This window comes from Adiantum capillus-veneris, chromosome 14 (assembly GCF_014529385.1).
Source record: "Adiantum capillus-veneris isolate H3 chromosome 14, ASM1452938v2, whole genome shotgun sequence".
Classification (NCBI taxonomy): Eukaryota; Viridiplantae; Streptophyta; class Polypodiopsida; order Polypodiales; family Pteridaceae; genus Adiantum; species Adiantum capillus-veneris.
In genome coordinates this window covers 43,455,885-43,470,901 of record NC_140944.1, presented here as the reverse complement: position 1 = coordinate 43,470,901, position 15,017 = coordinate 43,455,885, and the positions used below count along the sequence as shown (strand labels likewise).

General features: G+C 40.7%; 1 protein-coding gene across 3 annotated transcripts; it reads left to right on the top strand.

Annotated features, from left to right (window-relative positions):
• The first annotated feature begins 4,567 nt into the window (after positions 1-4,567).
• Positions 4,568-14,806, top strand: LOC147442287 (putative beta-1,4-xylosyltransferase IRX10L). Of its 3 annotated transcripts, none has more exons than XM_086528513.1 (5): positions 4,568-4,626; positions 4,837-5,039; positions 12,939-13,333; positions 13,554-13,792; positions 14,013-14,806. In XM_086528513.1, the coding sequence occupies exons 2-5, from the start codon at positions 4,922-4,924 to the stop codon at positions 14,533-14,535; spliced, it is 1,275 nt and encodes a 424-aa protein (XP_086384639.1). In that variant the 5' UTR covers positions 4,568-4,626; positions 4,837-4,921; the 3' UTR covers positions 14,536-14,806. The 3 variants fall into 3 exon arrangements, with proteins under 3 accessions (XP_086384639.1, XP_086384640.1, XP_086384641.1); XM_086528514.1 differs by having other exon boundaries at positions 12,931-13,333; XM_086528515.1 differs by lacking the exon at positions 4,568-4,626 and having other exon boundaries at positions 4,884-5,039; positions 12,935-13,333.
• The last annotated feature ends 211 nt before the right edge of the window (positions 14,807-15,017 follow it).

Here is a 15,017-nt window from a genome sequence, read left to right as displayed (position 1 = left end):
TAACATGGGTTCATGAAAGGAAGGTCCATTTACGATAACACCTTGGCAGCAATGGTGGGCATCAAAACGCAATTGTCACAAAGCAAGAGTGAATTCTGCTGCAGTTGGACCTGGATTAGCCTTATGACAGAATAACATGGACATATATAGAAGCCGTCATGGAAGCTCTGGGCTTTAGGCCTCGCCTATGTCGTCTGGTACGTGTACTAGGGGCTGGAAGCCACTCAGAGCTCCTATTCAACGATAGAATTGTGGGCTCTTTTGAGGTCAAAAGGTCTATTAAGCAGGGATGCCCCTTGGACCCCCTGATTTTTGCCATAGGATCGCCATAGGATCGCATCCTTTAATCATGACGCTTGAAGCTAGTACAGGAACGATGGGAGTTGCAAGGCCTGGCTTTACCAGGAAATAGCCAACTCCTAGCAAAACTTTTTGCAGACGATTCTCTCCTCTTCTTGAAGGCGTGCCCCCAAGTCATCAGGAAAGCTCTGGAGATTGTACAAATATTCGTGGTAGCTTCGGGGTCCAAGTGTAATATAGAGAAGTCAAGGTTGATCTCCCTATCGGAAAAATGACTCATTTGACCCTTCTCATTGGTCAGGGGAGATTGTCACAAAAGGGAATATCTTCAGACATATGGGAGCACCCTTGGGGGTGGACATAACTCACAAAAAATGATTCGAGTGGGTGCTTGAAAAAATCAAAACAAAAATGAGTAGATGGGAGTATGCTCTTCTCCCATTCCAAAGTCGGATAAAAGTTATAAATGCCTTTATGATTCCTTATATTGCCTTCACTAGCCCGCTTCTCAAGATGGCTAAGTGTCACTAGAAAGAGTTCTTAAAACCAGTAGAAAGGTTTTTATGGAAAAACAACACGAAATCCTCAGGCCATGGCAATGGGCCCGTTGGGAATCAGTTGCTTGACCGGTGAATCAAGGAGGCCTTGGAATTCTCAACCAAGTGGCCCCCCATGCAGAATCTTGTTGTGCCAAATTTGTTGTTTCCTTGGCTAAACAAGATCAAGTTTGGGTTGTCATGATCAAAGATATGATAGAAGCAACTAAACTTGGCTCAAAAGGTGGTAAATAGAGAGGGGTGGAGATTCATGACAAACTATTTTCCCTGTCGTGGTCTACCCTAAGACTGGGGGGCAGCTCAGGAGAATTGATTAAAAAATGGAATAGAGCAGCAGGAGTCTTAAAGTGGGGGGAACAAACCAGATACTTCAAGAACTCCATTTTGCATTGGTCCCCCTGACTGTCCAAAGTTGTAGATCCACCACAAATCCCTATTGGATAGAGACAGCCAGGAAGCTGAATAATAAGGGTCTGAATTGACTTGGGCACTTCTGGGATAGTGACAACAAGAGTTGGAAAACCATTGATCTTCTAGTTACCCAGTACCAACTTAATAGCTTGGAGGTCTTGCTTGTCCACAAAGTGATGAAAGAGCTTGACAATATAGTGATGCCAATCTGTGATTCGGAGTTTGACTAGAATGCCAGGAAATGGCCCGGAAGCAGTCTCTTATGGAAACCCCATCCTAAATACATTTATCATACAATGATACATAAGAAGAATTGGTCTAGCCCCCTTACAAGATATGGAAAAAACCATGGACGGAGGATAGGTGGGAGCAAGTAATGGAGAACATCTAGAAGCCTAAGGTTCTGCAGCACATGAAGGTATTTTTGTGGAAGGTAATCTGGGGTGCTCTACCGACGGGGGTGAAGATTCATGAGAGGGGGATTGGCTCAGATCAATGCTTGGGGTGTAGGTTTGCTAGTGAAGATCTAGCCCACCTCTTTATGGATTGCCCAACTATCAAAGGCCTCGCAGGGAAAATATGCAAGTGGATCCAAAGAACATAGAAAATTGGTTTTTTCAAGATTGATCTATTCCTTGGAGGGAAGAATTTAGGTAGTCCTGCCCTCCTCATCAGCACTCAAATCGCCCGGTACTTCTTCTTACATAGCATATGGCAGACAAGGAAACGCCGTGTGTTTGAAGGAGGTTTCGAGGTGGCAAGCTTCGCAAAAATTATACAAGAAATCAAAGTGCTAATATGGACACTCGAGTGCAAGCAACACTCGGAGGATTGGTCTAGGACTACTTGTGCCTTGTTGTCAACAGATGGCATGCTTAGGGCGAGGAAAAATCCTAGCCATCGGTAATTAAAAGATATCAAAAGAACATGACAATGGACTTTGTGTATCGAGGATAAGGGGGCGGGTTGGTAGGAGTGGCTGCCCTGATAGCCAATGTATTTTGGTCCCTCGATGATGTCATGGCTCAACATGAGTATAACAAGACCTTGTAATTTTTTGGGTTGATCAATATAATTCACTGACAATTGTGAATTTTGCCCCAAAAAAAAAAAAAAGAGGTACACAAATGTCAACACACTCTCACAAGGGCCTAAAAGAAATAATAATGAAAGTTTATTATCATTAGCTTGACATGTGTCACTAATGCTGTAAATTTTATCCAATGCTTTAGAGATGCACCCAAAATCCAACTCTTTGCTAAGGACTCCTTATGTAATTCAAAAGTCCAACCCTTTACTAAGGACTCCTTATGTACTCCAAAAAAACTCTCATTTGCATTGAAATTCCTTATGGCTGTGCAAAAGAATTTGCGGAGTTCTTTGGCCACAATATCGCGCAAGGAGAACATCGTGAGTCCACTATACTTCTAAAAGCTTTGGGAGCTATGCTTTTGGCCGACCAATAGGGCAAGACCATGCTTTGAGCCTGCCAAAAACATTGATTATCCTTTTGGCTTAAAAATTCTATTTTGTTTATTCATCTTGAAAAGTTATGCTATTGGGGTAAATAAATATGGCATTTTATGATTATGCAAAAATCCATCGAGATTGTCTATTTTCTAGTCATTTTATGTTGATTGGTGTAAAATTAGGTTGGTAAAATCTATTATAAATTGTTTTTAGTGGTGGCCATTTATTATGGCTCTAAAGAAAGGCAACATGTGCTCTCAAGATTTCACTTTATTGTATTTAAAGTTGTTTAGGTGTACATTCAAGACTAAACATTGAGTTGATGGGCTTTTAAATTGTGAAAATTCTCTCGTGACTTGGACACCGTGTACCTCTCGGCAAGCCTTGGGATTAAATCAATTGGTTGTCTTTGACTTGATATAAGAACTGAAATTTCTTGTAATTATTGTTCCTAAGTAAAGATTGTAAAGGTGACACAATTCTCATTGACATAAAAATCTAGACATTCTAATGGGTAAATGAAAAGCATCAAATAGGGAGGTTCAATTTTGGATTTCGGTGTCGTTAGATAGTATCTAATGAGATGCTCTCATCCGTTTCAGGTGAAAAAGCAGGGAGCTATAACGTGGAGAGAGAGAGAGAGAGAGAGAGAGAGAGAGAGAGAGAGATGTCATGTGCAAGTGAAGGGGATATTTTTTCTCATGTAAATAGGACCCTTTTTTTTTTTCCTTGCATCTATATACAAAAGGAATCACCCTTGTGAGAGGTTTATCTTCAAGAAGTTGAAGCTATGTCCTTGCACAACGATATCGCTTTGGTTAGTTTGGTTTTGGCTCCTTATGTCTTCTTCAATGTTGAGCATAAAGGGGAACAAGACAATTGGACAACTACAAGCATGCTACCTAATGTGGCATTTCAATCTTGTACATGTCTCCTACCCTCCACTATGTATGTGACACTTTCTAAGTCCTTTGATAGTCCTTCATCATAAACTTAGCATGTTCTAATTTCTATATGTATCCCTATAAAAGTGAGCGTATGCACATACACACATACATACTTGAATAGAGATATGTATTTACCTTTTGTTATACTTGTATACATACATATACACATATATTCATACATCTATGTGCGTGTATGTGTGTGTAAGTATGTGTAGACATATTCTCTCTCTCTCTCTCTCTCTCTCTCTCTCTCCTCTCTCTCTCGTGCTCGTGCGTGTGCGTTTAGAGACATGCAAGACAAGGTAAATTATCATCAATATCCTTTGACATGAAGGATATTCAATGCCACTAAATCTCGACAAATGTAAACATGTTTGTCTCAATCACATGGACAAGGAAACTAGCTAAACCATATGGTTCGATACAATGTTCCAAAAAAGTGTGCCTCAACTTACATTCGTGTAAGATTCAAGAATGTCGCAAGAGGAAAAGGGGAAAAAAATCCACCTAGATCTTGAGGAAAATTGTAATATATATTATATTTTTCATATTTATAATGTGTGTGTGTGTGTGTTAGATTTGCCACAAGAGTAAAAGAGGCAAGTCTCTCTCTCTCCTCACTCACCATCTCCTCTCTCTCTCCTCTCACACAGCACACACAACACATTAGAAACAATGACGTAGTTCTCAGTCCTGTTAAACTTTCACTGTGGCGTATCGGAGCGTGATCTCTCTCTCTCTTCTCTCTCTTCTCTCCTCTCTCTCTCTCTCTCTCTCATCTCTCGCGCGCACGCGCACACACAGTGTAGTGGGTATGCCGTCTTCTTTCCTCTAGGTTTTCCGTCGCCCTTGCAGCCCAGTATGAATAAAGCTGCATTGTTTTCTCTCTCTCTCTCCTCTCTCTCTCTCTCTCTCTCTGCGCCTGCCATAGCTCTTCTAGGGTGAGTAGTACTGACCCAGTGTGTGTGTGTGTGTGTGTGTGTGTGTGTGTGTGTGTGTGAGAGGAGAGAGTAGAGAGAGAGAGAGAGAGAGAGAGGAGGGGAGGGGGGGGGGGGGGGGGGGGGGGGGGGGGGGTGGGGGGGAGAGAGATAGTGTGTGCGTGTTTTGATATACGTTGTAATAATTTCTTCTTCTCATGTTAACATGAGCAGGTTCTAATAGTTGCTGGAATAATTATGAGGCAATTTTTCTGCTTGGGGCATTGAAGGTGTGCAATTGATTAGCTTGAAGAGGAGGATGATGAGGGGGCGAACATCAACATTAAGGACATGGAGCCACTTGCTCTCATTGACGTTGCTCCTGGGCTTTGGCGTGCGAGATCTTGTAGCCCTGCAAACTCGCTTCACTACTACAGGTACATAGTTCCTATATTGAAACCAAGAATAAGAAATGATAGTCTTTCGGTTAACACATTCTTCCTCACTGTTGTGAAACTCCCCCCCCCCCCCCCCCCCCCCACCCCCCAACCAAAACAAAAAAAAAAAAGAGATGGCCTGTCCAAAAATAAACAATAGTATTGTTGAAGATGGGTGTGTCTGTGTGTGTGTGTGGTGTGTGTTGTGTGTGAGGAGAGAGAGAGAGAGAGAGAGAGAGAGAAATGGAGAGAGTGGGCTCAAGAAATTAGTGCAATAGTAAAGAGAGTCATCTTTGTTTTTTTTAATAATCGAAGATTTAACATTAAAGAATAAATAATTATTTGAATATATCTACTTATGACCATCATTACCCTATCTCCAAAGCAGTGCTCGAAACGAACTTAAGTTTATTGTAATTCCACCTATAAATTTTAAATTTGAAGGTGAGAAAATCTTCAAAATCTAGAGCAATTTAGTGTAAAAACCTTCAAATTTAGTCAATTTTACCCCAAAAAAAAAAATCTCATCCGTAGGTTTCCTAAACTTTTGAGCAAAAAAAATTTGAAGCATTGCCCCAAAGCTTTAAAAAAACCAATCAAACACTAAAGTCTTTGTCACTCTCAAACCACCTCAGCAAAGCATCACATGGGCATTCTAAAACAAAGAAATGGCCCATTGAATAGTAGAGGGACCCTTTGCAAGCTAAAAAAAAATGCACAAACAAATTAACGTATTCTAATCTCTCTTCTTCTCTCTAAAGCATGTTTTAGCTTGCCAACAACCAAAGGGACTTAGCAATCCATGAACTAAAGAACACCCCTCCTTCATGATTGTACGATTAGAATGATCTCTGGCAATTTAGAGCAACTAGCATTGTTTTGATCTTTGAATGTGAATTGCAAGTTGCAACATCTAGGGCAGAGCAAGAAGTAGCAAGATTGTTTAGGACGCCATAAACTCAAGTTGAACTAATTTATTTTTACCATAATTTAATTTGGATATATATATAACAAGAATCTATACTATCTACAATGGGGGGAGGGACGACTCCTTGTCACACGTCAGTAGCTCCTCCATCCGGCGATTCCAGGAAGTATTCTTTGTGCGGAGAGAGAGAGAGAGAGAGAGAGAGAGAGAGAGAGAGAGAGAGAGAGAGAATAAGAATAAGAATAAGAGAATTTTAACGTCGTAGGAAACTATCGAGAGAGAGATAGAGGGGGATTGTGACGCCTACTCAACATTGGGCAATGCCTTCTTCCTTCCATGATCTTCATCCTTGTCTTCTCCCCGTTGCCTGCTTCCTTATGTTGGTGCAACAACTCTGGCTCGCCTCATACTGAGTCTCTTCCTCTCTTAGTTGATTACCCAGCATGTCATCACACTCCTCCTCCTCCTCCTCCTCCATTGTTTTTATTCAATGTCCGCTCTCCACCATAGCATCCAAATAGGATGTTATCCTTCATGGCAAAGGAGCCTACAAGAGGATGCACAAAATTGCTAGTGATGCTATGGGCTAGGAAATCACAAGGATGGAAAAACAAGAAGAAGAAGTGCCGATCTAGGAGGGATTCTCATGGCTACCTAAGTAGAAAAATATGAAGTTAAACAAAGTATGAAAGAATGAGAAAAAAATATGAATGAAGCTTCATCAACTCTTTTGTGGGGGGGGGGGGGGGGGGGGGGGGGGGACTTGATTTACTCTCTGCATTTGACAAGGGAGCTTCATCATCAACTCTGTGTGTGTGTGTGTGTGTGTGTGTGTGTGTGTGTGTGAAGAGAGAGAGAGAGAGGACAGGTTGAGAGGGGAGATTGATCATCGCCTCTGCGTGAGGGGCCAGAAGAGCGTGATCGTCAACTTTGTGTGCAAAAAGCTTGATCGCAACTCAGCGCAAGGACCATAGCTTGAAAGGGGATCTTGATCGTCAACTTTCTGCAAGCTACAATAGCTTGATTGCCTTAAGCGGTAAGCTTGGTATGCACGTGGATCACATGGAGTGATACCATGAGATGTTGTCTCTTGGAATGCATTGATTGCAGGATATGTCCAACTTGCGTAGGGCCAAGAATCTTAGGGGTGTTTTTGGCAGATGCGAAGCAAGGGTCTCTCCAAATGCAATCCCATACACTTGCATCTTGAAGGCAAACATGCAGGGGAAGATAATAAGTCTTTTTTTGTGAGCTCACTTAAAGACTGTGCTAAGAAGAAGGATTGTACCAAGGCAATAAGATACATGCTGATATTTGTGATAGTGGGTTGCTTGAAAAGAACACATACTTAGGCAACACGTTAGTCTGTATGTATGTCAAGTTCAATGGACTTGACAGAGCGCAACAAACCGCATCATCAGCCATGGTGGCAGCTAGATGGGCTCTTCTCCTCCTCACATGCTTAGCTATGCAGACCTTCCTTCTCTAGTGTTTTGCAAGGTCTCAAGTCACAAGTATGCAAATCATAATTTCCAATGGCTCCGGTCTGTTTTCAACATTTGCAAAGATCTGTCCAAATGCAATTACGTACATCATGTATGCCAAATGTGGTACACTTCATAAAACACAAAAAGTGCTTGAGAAGATTCCTGTCCGAGATGTCGTACCTTGAAATGAAGTGATTCTGGGATATGCCCAAGATGCTGATATGGCCAAAAGAATTCACGATGATATGGTTAGTCAGTGGTTGCTGAAAGGAAAAATCGTGCTTGACTCTGCCTTGCTCGACATGTATACTAGATGCGGTGCACTTCATTAAGCACAAAAAGTGCTTGAGGAGCATCAACTTGCAATCTTGTCCAGGATGTCGTCTCTTGGGATGCACTGATTGTGGGTGGTGCCCAAGATGCTGATATGGCCAAAATAATTCACCATGATATGTTAGTCAGTGGTTGTTGAAAGAAAACGTCATGCTTGGCACTGCCTTGGTCGACATGTATGCCAAATGTGGTGCACTTCATAAAGCACAAAAAGTGCTTGAGGAGCTTCCTATCAGGGACGTCGTCTCTTGGAATGAAGATTGTGGGATATGCCCAACTTGGGCAGGGCCAAGAAGCTTTGGTCTGTTTTCGACAGGATACAAAGCAAGGGTGTCTTTGCAGATGCAATCACATATGCTTGCATCTTGAACAATGGACTCGAAAAATCAAAAAAGGAGAGCTAAGCGAGAGAACTCACACTAAGAAGTCATCATCATTTTGGACTTAGGTATAAAATTTTACCCCCTCCATATGACTTTCCTTTGGAAGGCCAAAAATAATATCTTCATAAGATATGGATGTGTTACCGAGACAGGAGCTAGCTCGGTTGGTTGAGTACTTGTCCTCCGTCACCCAGGTGATGGGTTTAAGTGCGTTCGAATGATCTAGTGAATGCTCGAAGGCGTGTTTGTACCATCGTCTACAAGAATGGTGGGTACGACTATTAAAAAAGATACAGATGTGTTAACATTATATATCAATGCGTTAAATATGAAAAAACAAGTGAAAGGGTCACGATGGCTTTCAATAACAATAAGAAAGTGATAAAATTGCTAGGTTGAATTAAACTGGTATTAGTGTTTGGGAAAGGATTGCCTTAGCTTAGTCTTGAGCCGATTGAAAGTTGAGACTAGCTAGCTGCAAACCATGATAAGCAGAAGAAAAACCGATGAAATATGTGAGAAAGTCGTCCAAAAATTTTACAAATTTCAACATTTTTGCTAATATTTCCGGTTTTCTTCTTTGTGAGGAGGAAACTCAACCAACAGCCGCATAATAAAAGAGACTTTCTCGAATGTTAATACTCACTTGAATCAAAATATAGAATGCAAGAAATGCAAAGCCATGTGAAGTTGTGAAATGAAAGGTGAAGTAAAAAGAACTAATTAATATATGTGTGTGTATAGATTTATTAGAATTATGCAAGGTGAAGCTTCACTTTAGCATTCTAAAACAATGACATGCAAAAAAAAGGTAAGATTTTACGATGGCTTTTCAAAAATAAAAATACATATATATATATATATATATATAGATAGAGAGAGAGAGAGAGAGAGAGAGAGTCACAATCGCTTGTTCTTATGAAAAAAGCTCTTTACTCTTTAAAAGATTTAAAAATAAAAAGGTACACAAAATAAAAGCAATGTAGTCCATCCCAAGAAAAAAGAACGAGTATAAATTGTGTTCATGTTGAAAATAATATAAGATGAGTAAGGACAAAAAAAAAATAAACAAGGCAAAGTCTTAAAAAGCATTGTAAGGCTATGAGATGAAAGGGACCCATTTGACAAACTCCATCAACATTTAAGATGAGTCTCCATCGTTGTCATTGAAAACATTGGAAGGATGCTTAACTAGACTCAACACTAAGGCTTCTTTTAGAAAGCCAAAAATCCATTAGCTATGCTTTGGACGGAGAAACGAAGAGAAAAGCACACTCCTTAGAAAATTGATAGACCCCCATACTATATAACTGTTGGTACAATTACTCAAAGGTGGAGAGTGGGCCACCGCTTTAAAGCTAGAGAGAGAAAAGTGAGCATCTTAATTTACAAGTTAGAAAAGTTAGAGAGATAAGGTAAAGGTAGAAGAGGATGGTTGGTACATGTTTAAAGAAGTAACTAAAGAGAGAGAGAGAGAGATGAGTTCTACTCTACGGTGAAAATATTAGATTTGTAACATGCTAGTGTTGAACCATGACATCATCCAAGGACCACAGTTACATCGGCTATATGGGCAGCCACCCCTAACGAACTGCCGCGTGGTTTGCATTTTTACCACTATATAATGAACTATCAAGGGGTTGTTGAATTGGGTATAAAGATGTTCGTAAAAAATTGTTGCATGAATGGAAAAAGATAAGGATGTTGCTTAGGAATCACTATATTTTATGAAAGAGAACAAAAGTGGAGGTGGTTATGAGAAAGAGGACAAAGGAAGGACGACAATAAGATTATAGGTCCACGAAGATAAAGTTAACGAGTACTACAAAGTGAGGAGAAGGTAGGAAAGGAAAAGGGTGATTAGCCAAATTGTTTTTTAATTTTTAATTTTTTTTCAAAACTCACCACCGTGAGTAGAATTGAATAAATCAAAAAAACTTACATGGCAAGCCGTGCTCACATGTCAAGCGAAGGCATCAAGTAAACATCAGAGAGACCATAGACAAGGAGACAAAATATCAACACCGATCGAATAAGGGAGGCCATCCCCAACATCACATACCAGTTAGAGCCGATAGGGCGGGGCCCAAGGTCCACATCACCATAAGACCCCTCACAGGGGAGGAAAGCATGGGAGCCACCACACAAACGGGGCGATGCAAGGATTACCAAAGCCCACTCGAGAAGCTTGCCACCGCAGGAGGAAGGATGGAACGCCCATCCCCATCCGCCAATGAGCCAGTCACCAAACAAAAAAGGGTGAAGAGAGGAGCCAGTACGCACTCTATAGAAAGCTGTTGCAAGAACAAGACAATACCATCGTACAGGGCTAAGAGGAGAGCCCACCCCACCACGAGAAGCTTCCGGTGCCACCATGGAGGGAAGAAACTGCCACTTTCCACCCTGCATGCCGGAAAGATCTCAACACGACCACAGACGCCGTTTAAGTCAAAGCCTAGAGGGGCGTCCTTCCTATTCCCAAAAATAGAGTGGCTCAAGCGAGACGCAATCAAGGAACCTAGCAAGATGTAGAGGATGGAGCAACCCGGGCTCTTTCCCCGTTGCTCCACAAGACATGCCCACCTCTCCACTACCGAGCCCACCAACCACCCTCGAAAGCTACCCTGTTGTAGCATTGACTTGAGCCTCCCTCTCAACGGCCTTGTAGGTAGCAAACCCTAAGGAGTCTCCGCTCCGGCTCAACCTTACACCTCTCATAGTGGGGATTTCTTAATTCATTTTAAATAGCGTTTAAATTTTAAGAAATCCATAAACTATCCCTCAAATTTTTGAAAAATTCTTGATACCCTTGTGTCAATTTTGGAGGGTTTGCTCCAATTTTTCTCTTTGTCATTCGCTTCTATAATAGAGATCTATTGTTTAGTGTCCTAAACAAAAGTTTTCGCCAATGAGCTCATAGTTAGTGGCATTTTATGTCTATCTATAGTGAATCACCTTGAGAGCGTGTAATGCCATCATCAATTGTGGTTTTATTGAGGAAGATCCAATCTTTTCATGAGTCTCTTGCCAAAATTTTGAAGCTTTGGATATATATCAAGATACTATGGCTCTCTCCCTTCCTCTCTCTCTCTCTCTACGCTCCTGATGCATGGCAAGGAGGAGGGGCTGGAATCCCTCCCTCCATTCTCTCTCTCTCTCTCTCTCTCTCTCTCTCTCTCTCTCTCTCTCGCGCGCGCGCGCGAGAGAGAGAGAGAGAGAACTTGCATGAAAATCAAGAGAGAGGCAGGTGGAGCCCGCCGACCACACTAGTATATATAAGACCTTATCAAATCGTGGAACTCTTAGGGACTATTGTGAACAATCAGAGTTGGATGAAGCTTATAGATTATTGCCACTTGGAAAGTTAATAATAGAAAACCTTTTTGGCCTAAGGCCTTAGTTAAGCATGGAGCTCTCGGGAGAAACTGTGTGGATTGCTAGAAAAACCTTGTGGGTCACTGCCACATATTTGTGTTCCTCCTCTTTCTTCTTAGGGAGGGTCAATAACTTGGCATCGTCTTCTATCTATACTTCTATCTACTAACATAATATGGCGAAAAGGGGAGCCCTTTACACGTGTCGCAATTTGTGACTTGAAAGCTAAAGTCCAAAAAAAAAAACCCTTTTGCACGCGATAAAGAGGGGAGAGAGGGAGAGGCTGTCAAAGGCGATCGGTCGTATTAGTACTATATCTAATGAGAAGAGAGTCTCCACGTGTCACTCATTAGTTAATTTGAATTTTTTTACTTACAAAACATATGAAGGGGTGGGACGGATGGAATGACCTTTTGACAATTTTTTGACCGTGAACGTCAAAAGACTTACTTTCATTCTTTTGCAAAAAGAGTTTTCACTCTCTACATAGACTACATAGGCTAAATGTATCATGTTAAATCAAAGCCACTAACCAGTAGAATCCCTCAAACTGACATCATTTTTTACCCGAAAAGAAATAAACTTAGCATCATCTTTTTTGTTATAGCAAAACTCACAATTGTGAGTGGATTATATTGAGCAACCCAAAAAATTACAAGGTTTTATCACGCTCATGTTAAGCCATGACAACATCCATGGATCAAAATTACAACGGCTATCAGAACAGCCACCTCAGCTACCACCCCGCCTCCACATCCTTGATACACAAAGCCCATACTCTTGTCTTTTATTTATCGATGGCCAAGGTTTGCCCCCATCCTAAACATTCCATCTGCTGACAACAAGGCACAAGTAGTCCTAGACCAATCCTCCGAGTGATGCTTGTGCCCGAGTGCCCATATGAGCACTTTGCTTTCTTGTATAATTTCTACGAAGCTTGCTACCTCAAATCCTGCATCATCTTATGTATATGTTGCCCAGCATGAGAAATATTTTTCTATTTTTGGCCTGCTAAAATCTAATGATAAGACTTGAAATTGATCACTTGTACTGCCTTTACACCCTTGTTTAGCATTCTTGTACCTTTTACTATATGCTCATTTGAAGAATTATTCATCTTCCTCTCAAAAGTCATTCATTCAAATGATGCATAGATATAACCTAGGTACAAGCATGCATCTATAGTCATCAATGGCTTGTACAACACTTAAATTTATTTTGAATTTGATTATGGTTTAAGTCAACATCAACATACATATTGCCCCCTTATATCCACTATCATGGCATGAAACTAATGCTTAATCTAATCAAGCTCACGTATCCTTTTTTTATTAAAAAAATCCTCCATATAAGTTTAGAAAATTAATCAAGTTCCTTGTTGCAAGAAAGCCAGGTCATGAAGGTCCAAATGTGGAGTTGGGTGAAGATCCAATGAGAAAGATGAAGGTGTATGTATATGACATGCCAAGCAAGTTCAACAAGAGAGTGGTACAAAAAGACATGCGGTGCCTAATGCACATGTTTTCAATTGAGATACATATGCATCTTTTCTTATTGTCTAGCACAGTACGCACACTTGACCCTGAGGAGGCCGATTGGTTCTACACCCCTGTCTACACCAATTGTGACCTCACCACAACTGGGCTTCCCTTTGTCAAATACATGCCTCGCATGATGCGTAGTGCAATCCACTACCTCTCTACCAAGTGGCCCTATTGGAATCGAACAGACGGTGTTGACCATTTCTTTGTTGTTCCCCATGACTTTGGAGCTTGCTTTCATTATCATGTAAGATGACCCTAATCTTAAAGTACTTTTGCACAATGTAATTATAATTTTGAATTTGAAGGTTCACATTAGTTATCTCCTTTACTCTAGTTCCTTTATTTTTATATTTATGCTTTGTAAAAATCTAGACACAAATATATAGATCCAAGCATACATTAGTTCACCATACGATGAGCCGCGGTGTATTTGCAAACACTAATCTAAACATCTTGTCATGCAGGAGAAGGAAGCAATCATGCGTGGTATATTTCCTCTTCTTCAACACGCAACTCTTATACAAACATTTGGGCAGGTAAATCACTCATGCTTCAAAGATGACTCCATCATTATACCTCCATATGTCCTGCCCAGGAGGATCTCAAACCACATCTTACATGCTAGCACACCTCGTTCAACTTTTGTCTACTTTCGTGGAGCCTTCTATGATGTTGATGGTCCAAAAGGGGATTACTATGCTAGGTGAAACTCTACACATGTTATCCACTAATTATTTCCTAATTGAAAGTTTGAGAAAATTTCCAAATAAAGATATAAAATGTATACTTTTTTCAAATAGAATCATGTCAACACGTGATAAAAGCAAGTGTAGTATACTAGCACTCAAGAATATAAGTATAATCTCTGTGATAAATTTCATATTGTTTATCTCACCTGTTTTATTTGTTCAATATACTTGTAGGGGGGTGAGAGCAACCATATGGGAGATATACAAGGACAATGTCCTCTTTGACATATCTTCTGAACATCCAACAACATACTATGAGGACATGCAAAGATCCATATTTTGCTTGTGTCCATTGGGGTGGGCGCCATGGAGTCCACGCATAGTTGAGGCAGTGGAATTTGGGTGCATACCTGTCGTCATTGCTGATAACATAGTGTTGCCATTTAGAAATGTTATACCATGGGATGACATGGTAGTGTTTGTTCCCGAGAAGGATGTGGATATTTTGGAATCCATATTGACAAACATATCCATGGAGGAGGTAACAATGAAGCAAAAGATGCTATCTAGCCCAAGTATAAAGCAAGCATTGCTCTTTTCAAGGAAATCAAAGTATGGGGATGCATTTCATCAAGTGTTGAGGGCTCTTGCTAGTAAGCTTCCTCATAGTAGTAGCATATACCTAAAAGAAGGCCAACCAACCACCCTAAATTGGACCAATGGGAACTCAAGTGAATTTATACCATGGCAAATTTAGTTGTAGTTGAAGGTCCAAGTTCCTTAAATGATTAAGTGATCTTGTAAAAAGTCACAACAATGAGTGTACATAGAACCTCACTTCACCACTATAGAAAATGGTCCCGGAATCCATCATATTTGCCTCTATCCTCCAAATCTTGAAAATTTTGGGCCTTTGTTGTTTTGTAACCTTTTACCTATTCTTTGAGTTCATATTTTGTTGAACCCTTCTACATTTATCAATACTTTGTATCGTATGAAGATTTAAGAAGATTTTTTGTTCTACCTCATTATTTGAGTGCACCATATTTGGCAAGCAAGGAACCGCCGCGTGTTTGAGGGGGATCTAGCTGTGGCAAGCTTTCGTGAAATCACGCAAGAGAGCAGATTGATGATCCCCATGATCGGATGCAAACAAGCCTCAGAGGACTGGTCTAGAACAATACATAACATCTTGTAATAAGTAAAGCCGAGGAGTAGGAGTGGTTTCTCTGCCAAGCA

Coding starts and splice junctions, on each gene's coding strand:
- LOC147442287 (XM_086528513.1), top strand. CDS start 4,922: ATGATGAGGGGGCGAACATCAACATTAAGGACATGGAGCCACTTGCTC. Junction 13,334..13,553: donor GAGCTTGCTTTCATTATCAT/GTAAGATGACCC, acceptor CTTGTCATGCAG/GAGAAGGAAGCAATCATGCG. Junction 13,793..14,012: donor AAAGGGGATTACTATGCTAG/GTGAAACTCTAC, acceptor ATATACTTGTAG/GGGGGTGAGAGCAACCATAT.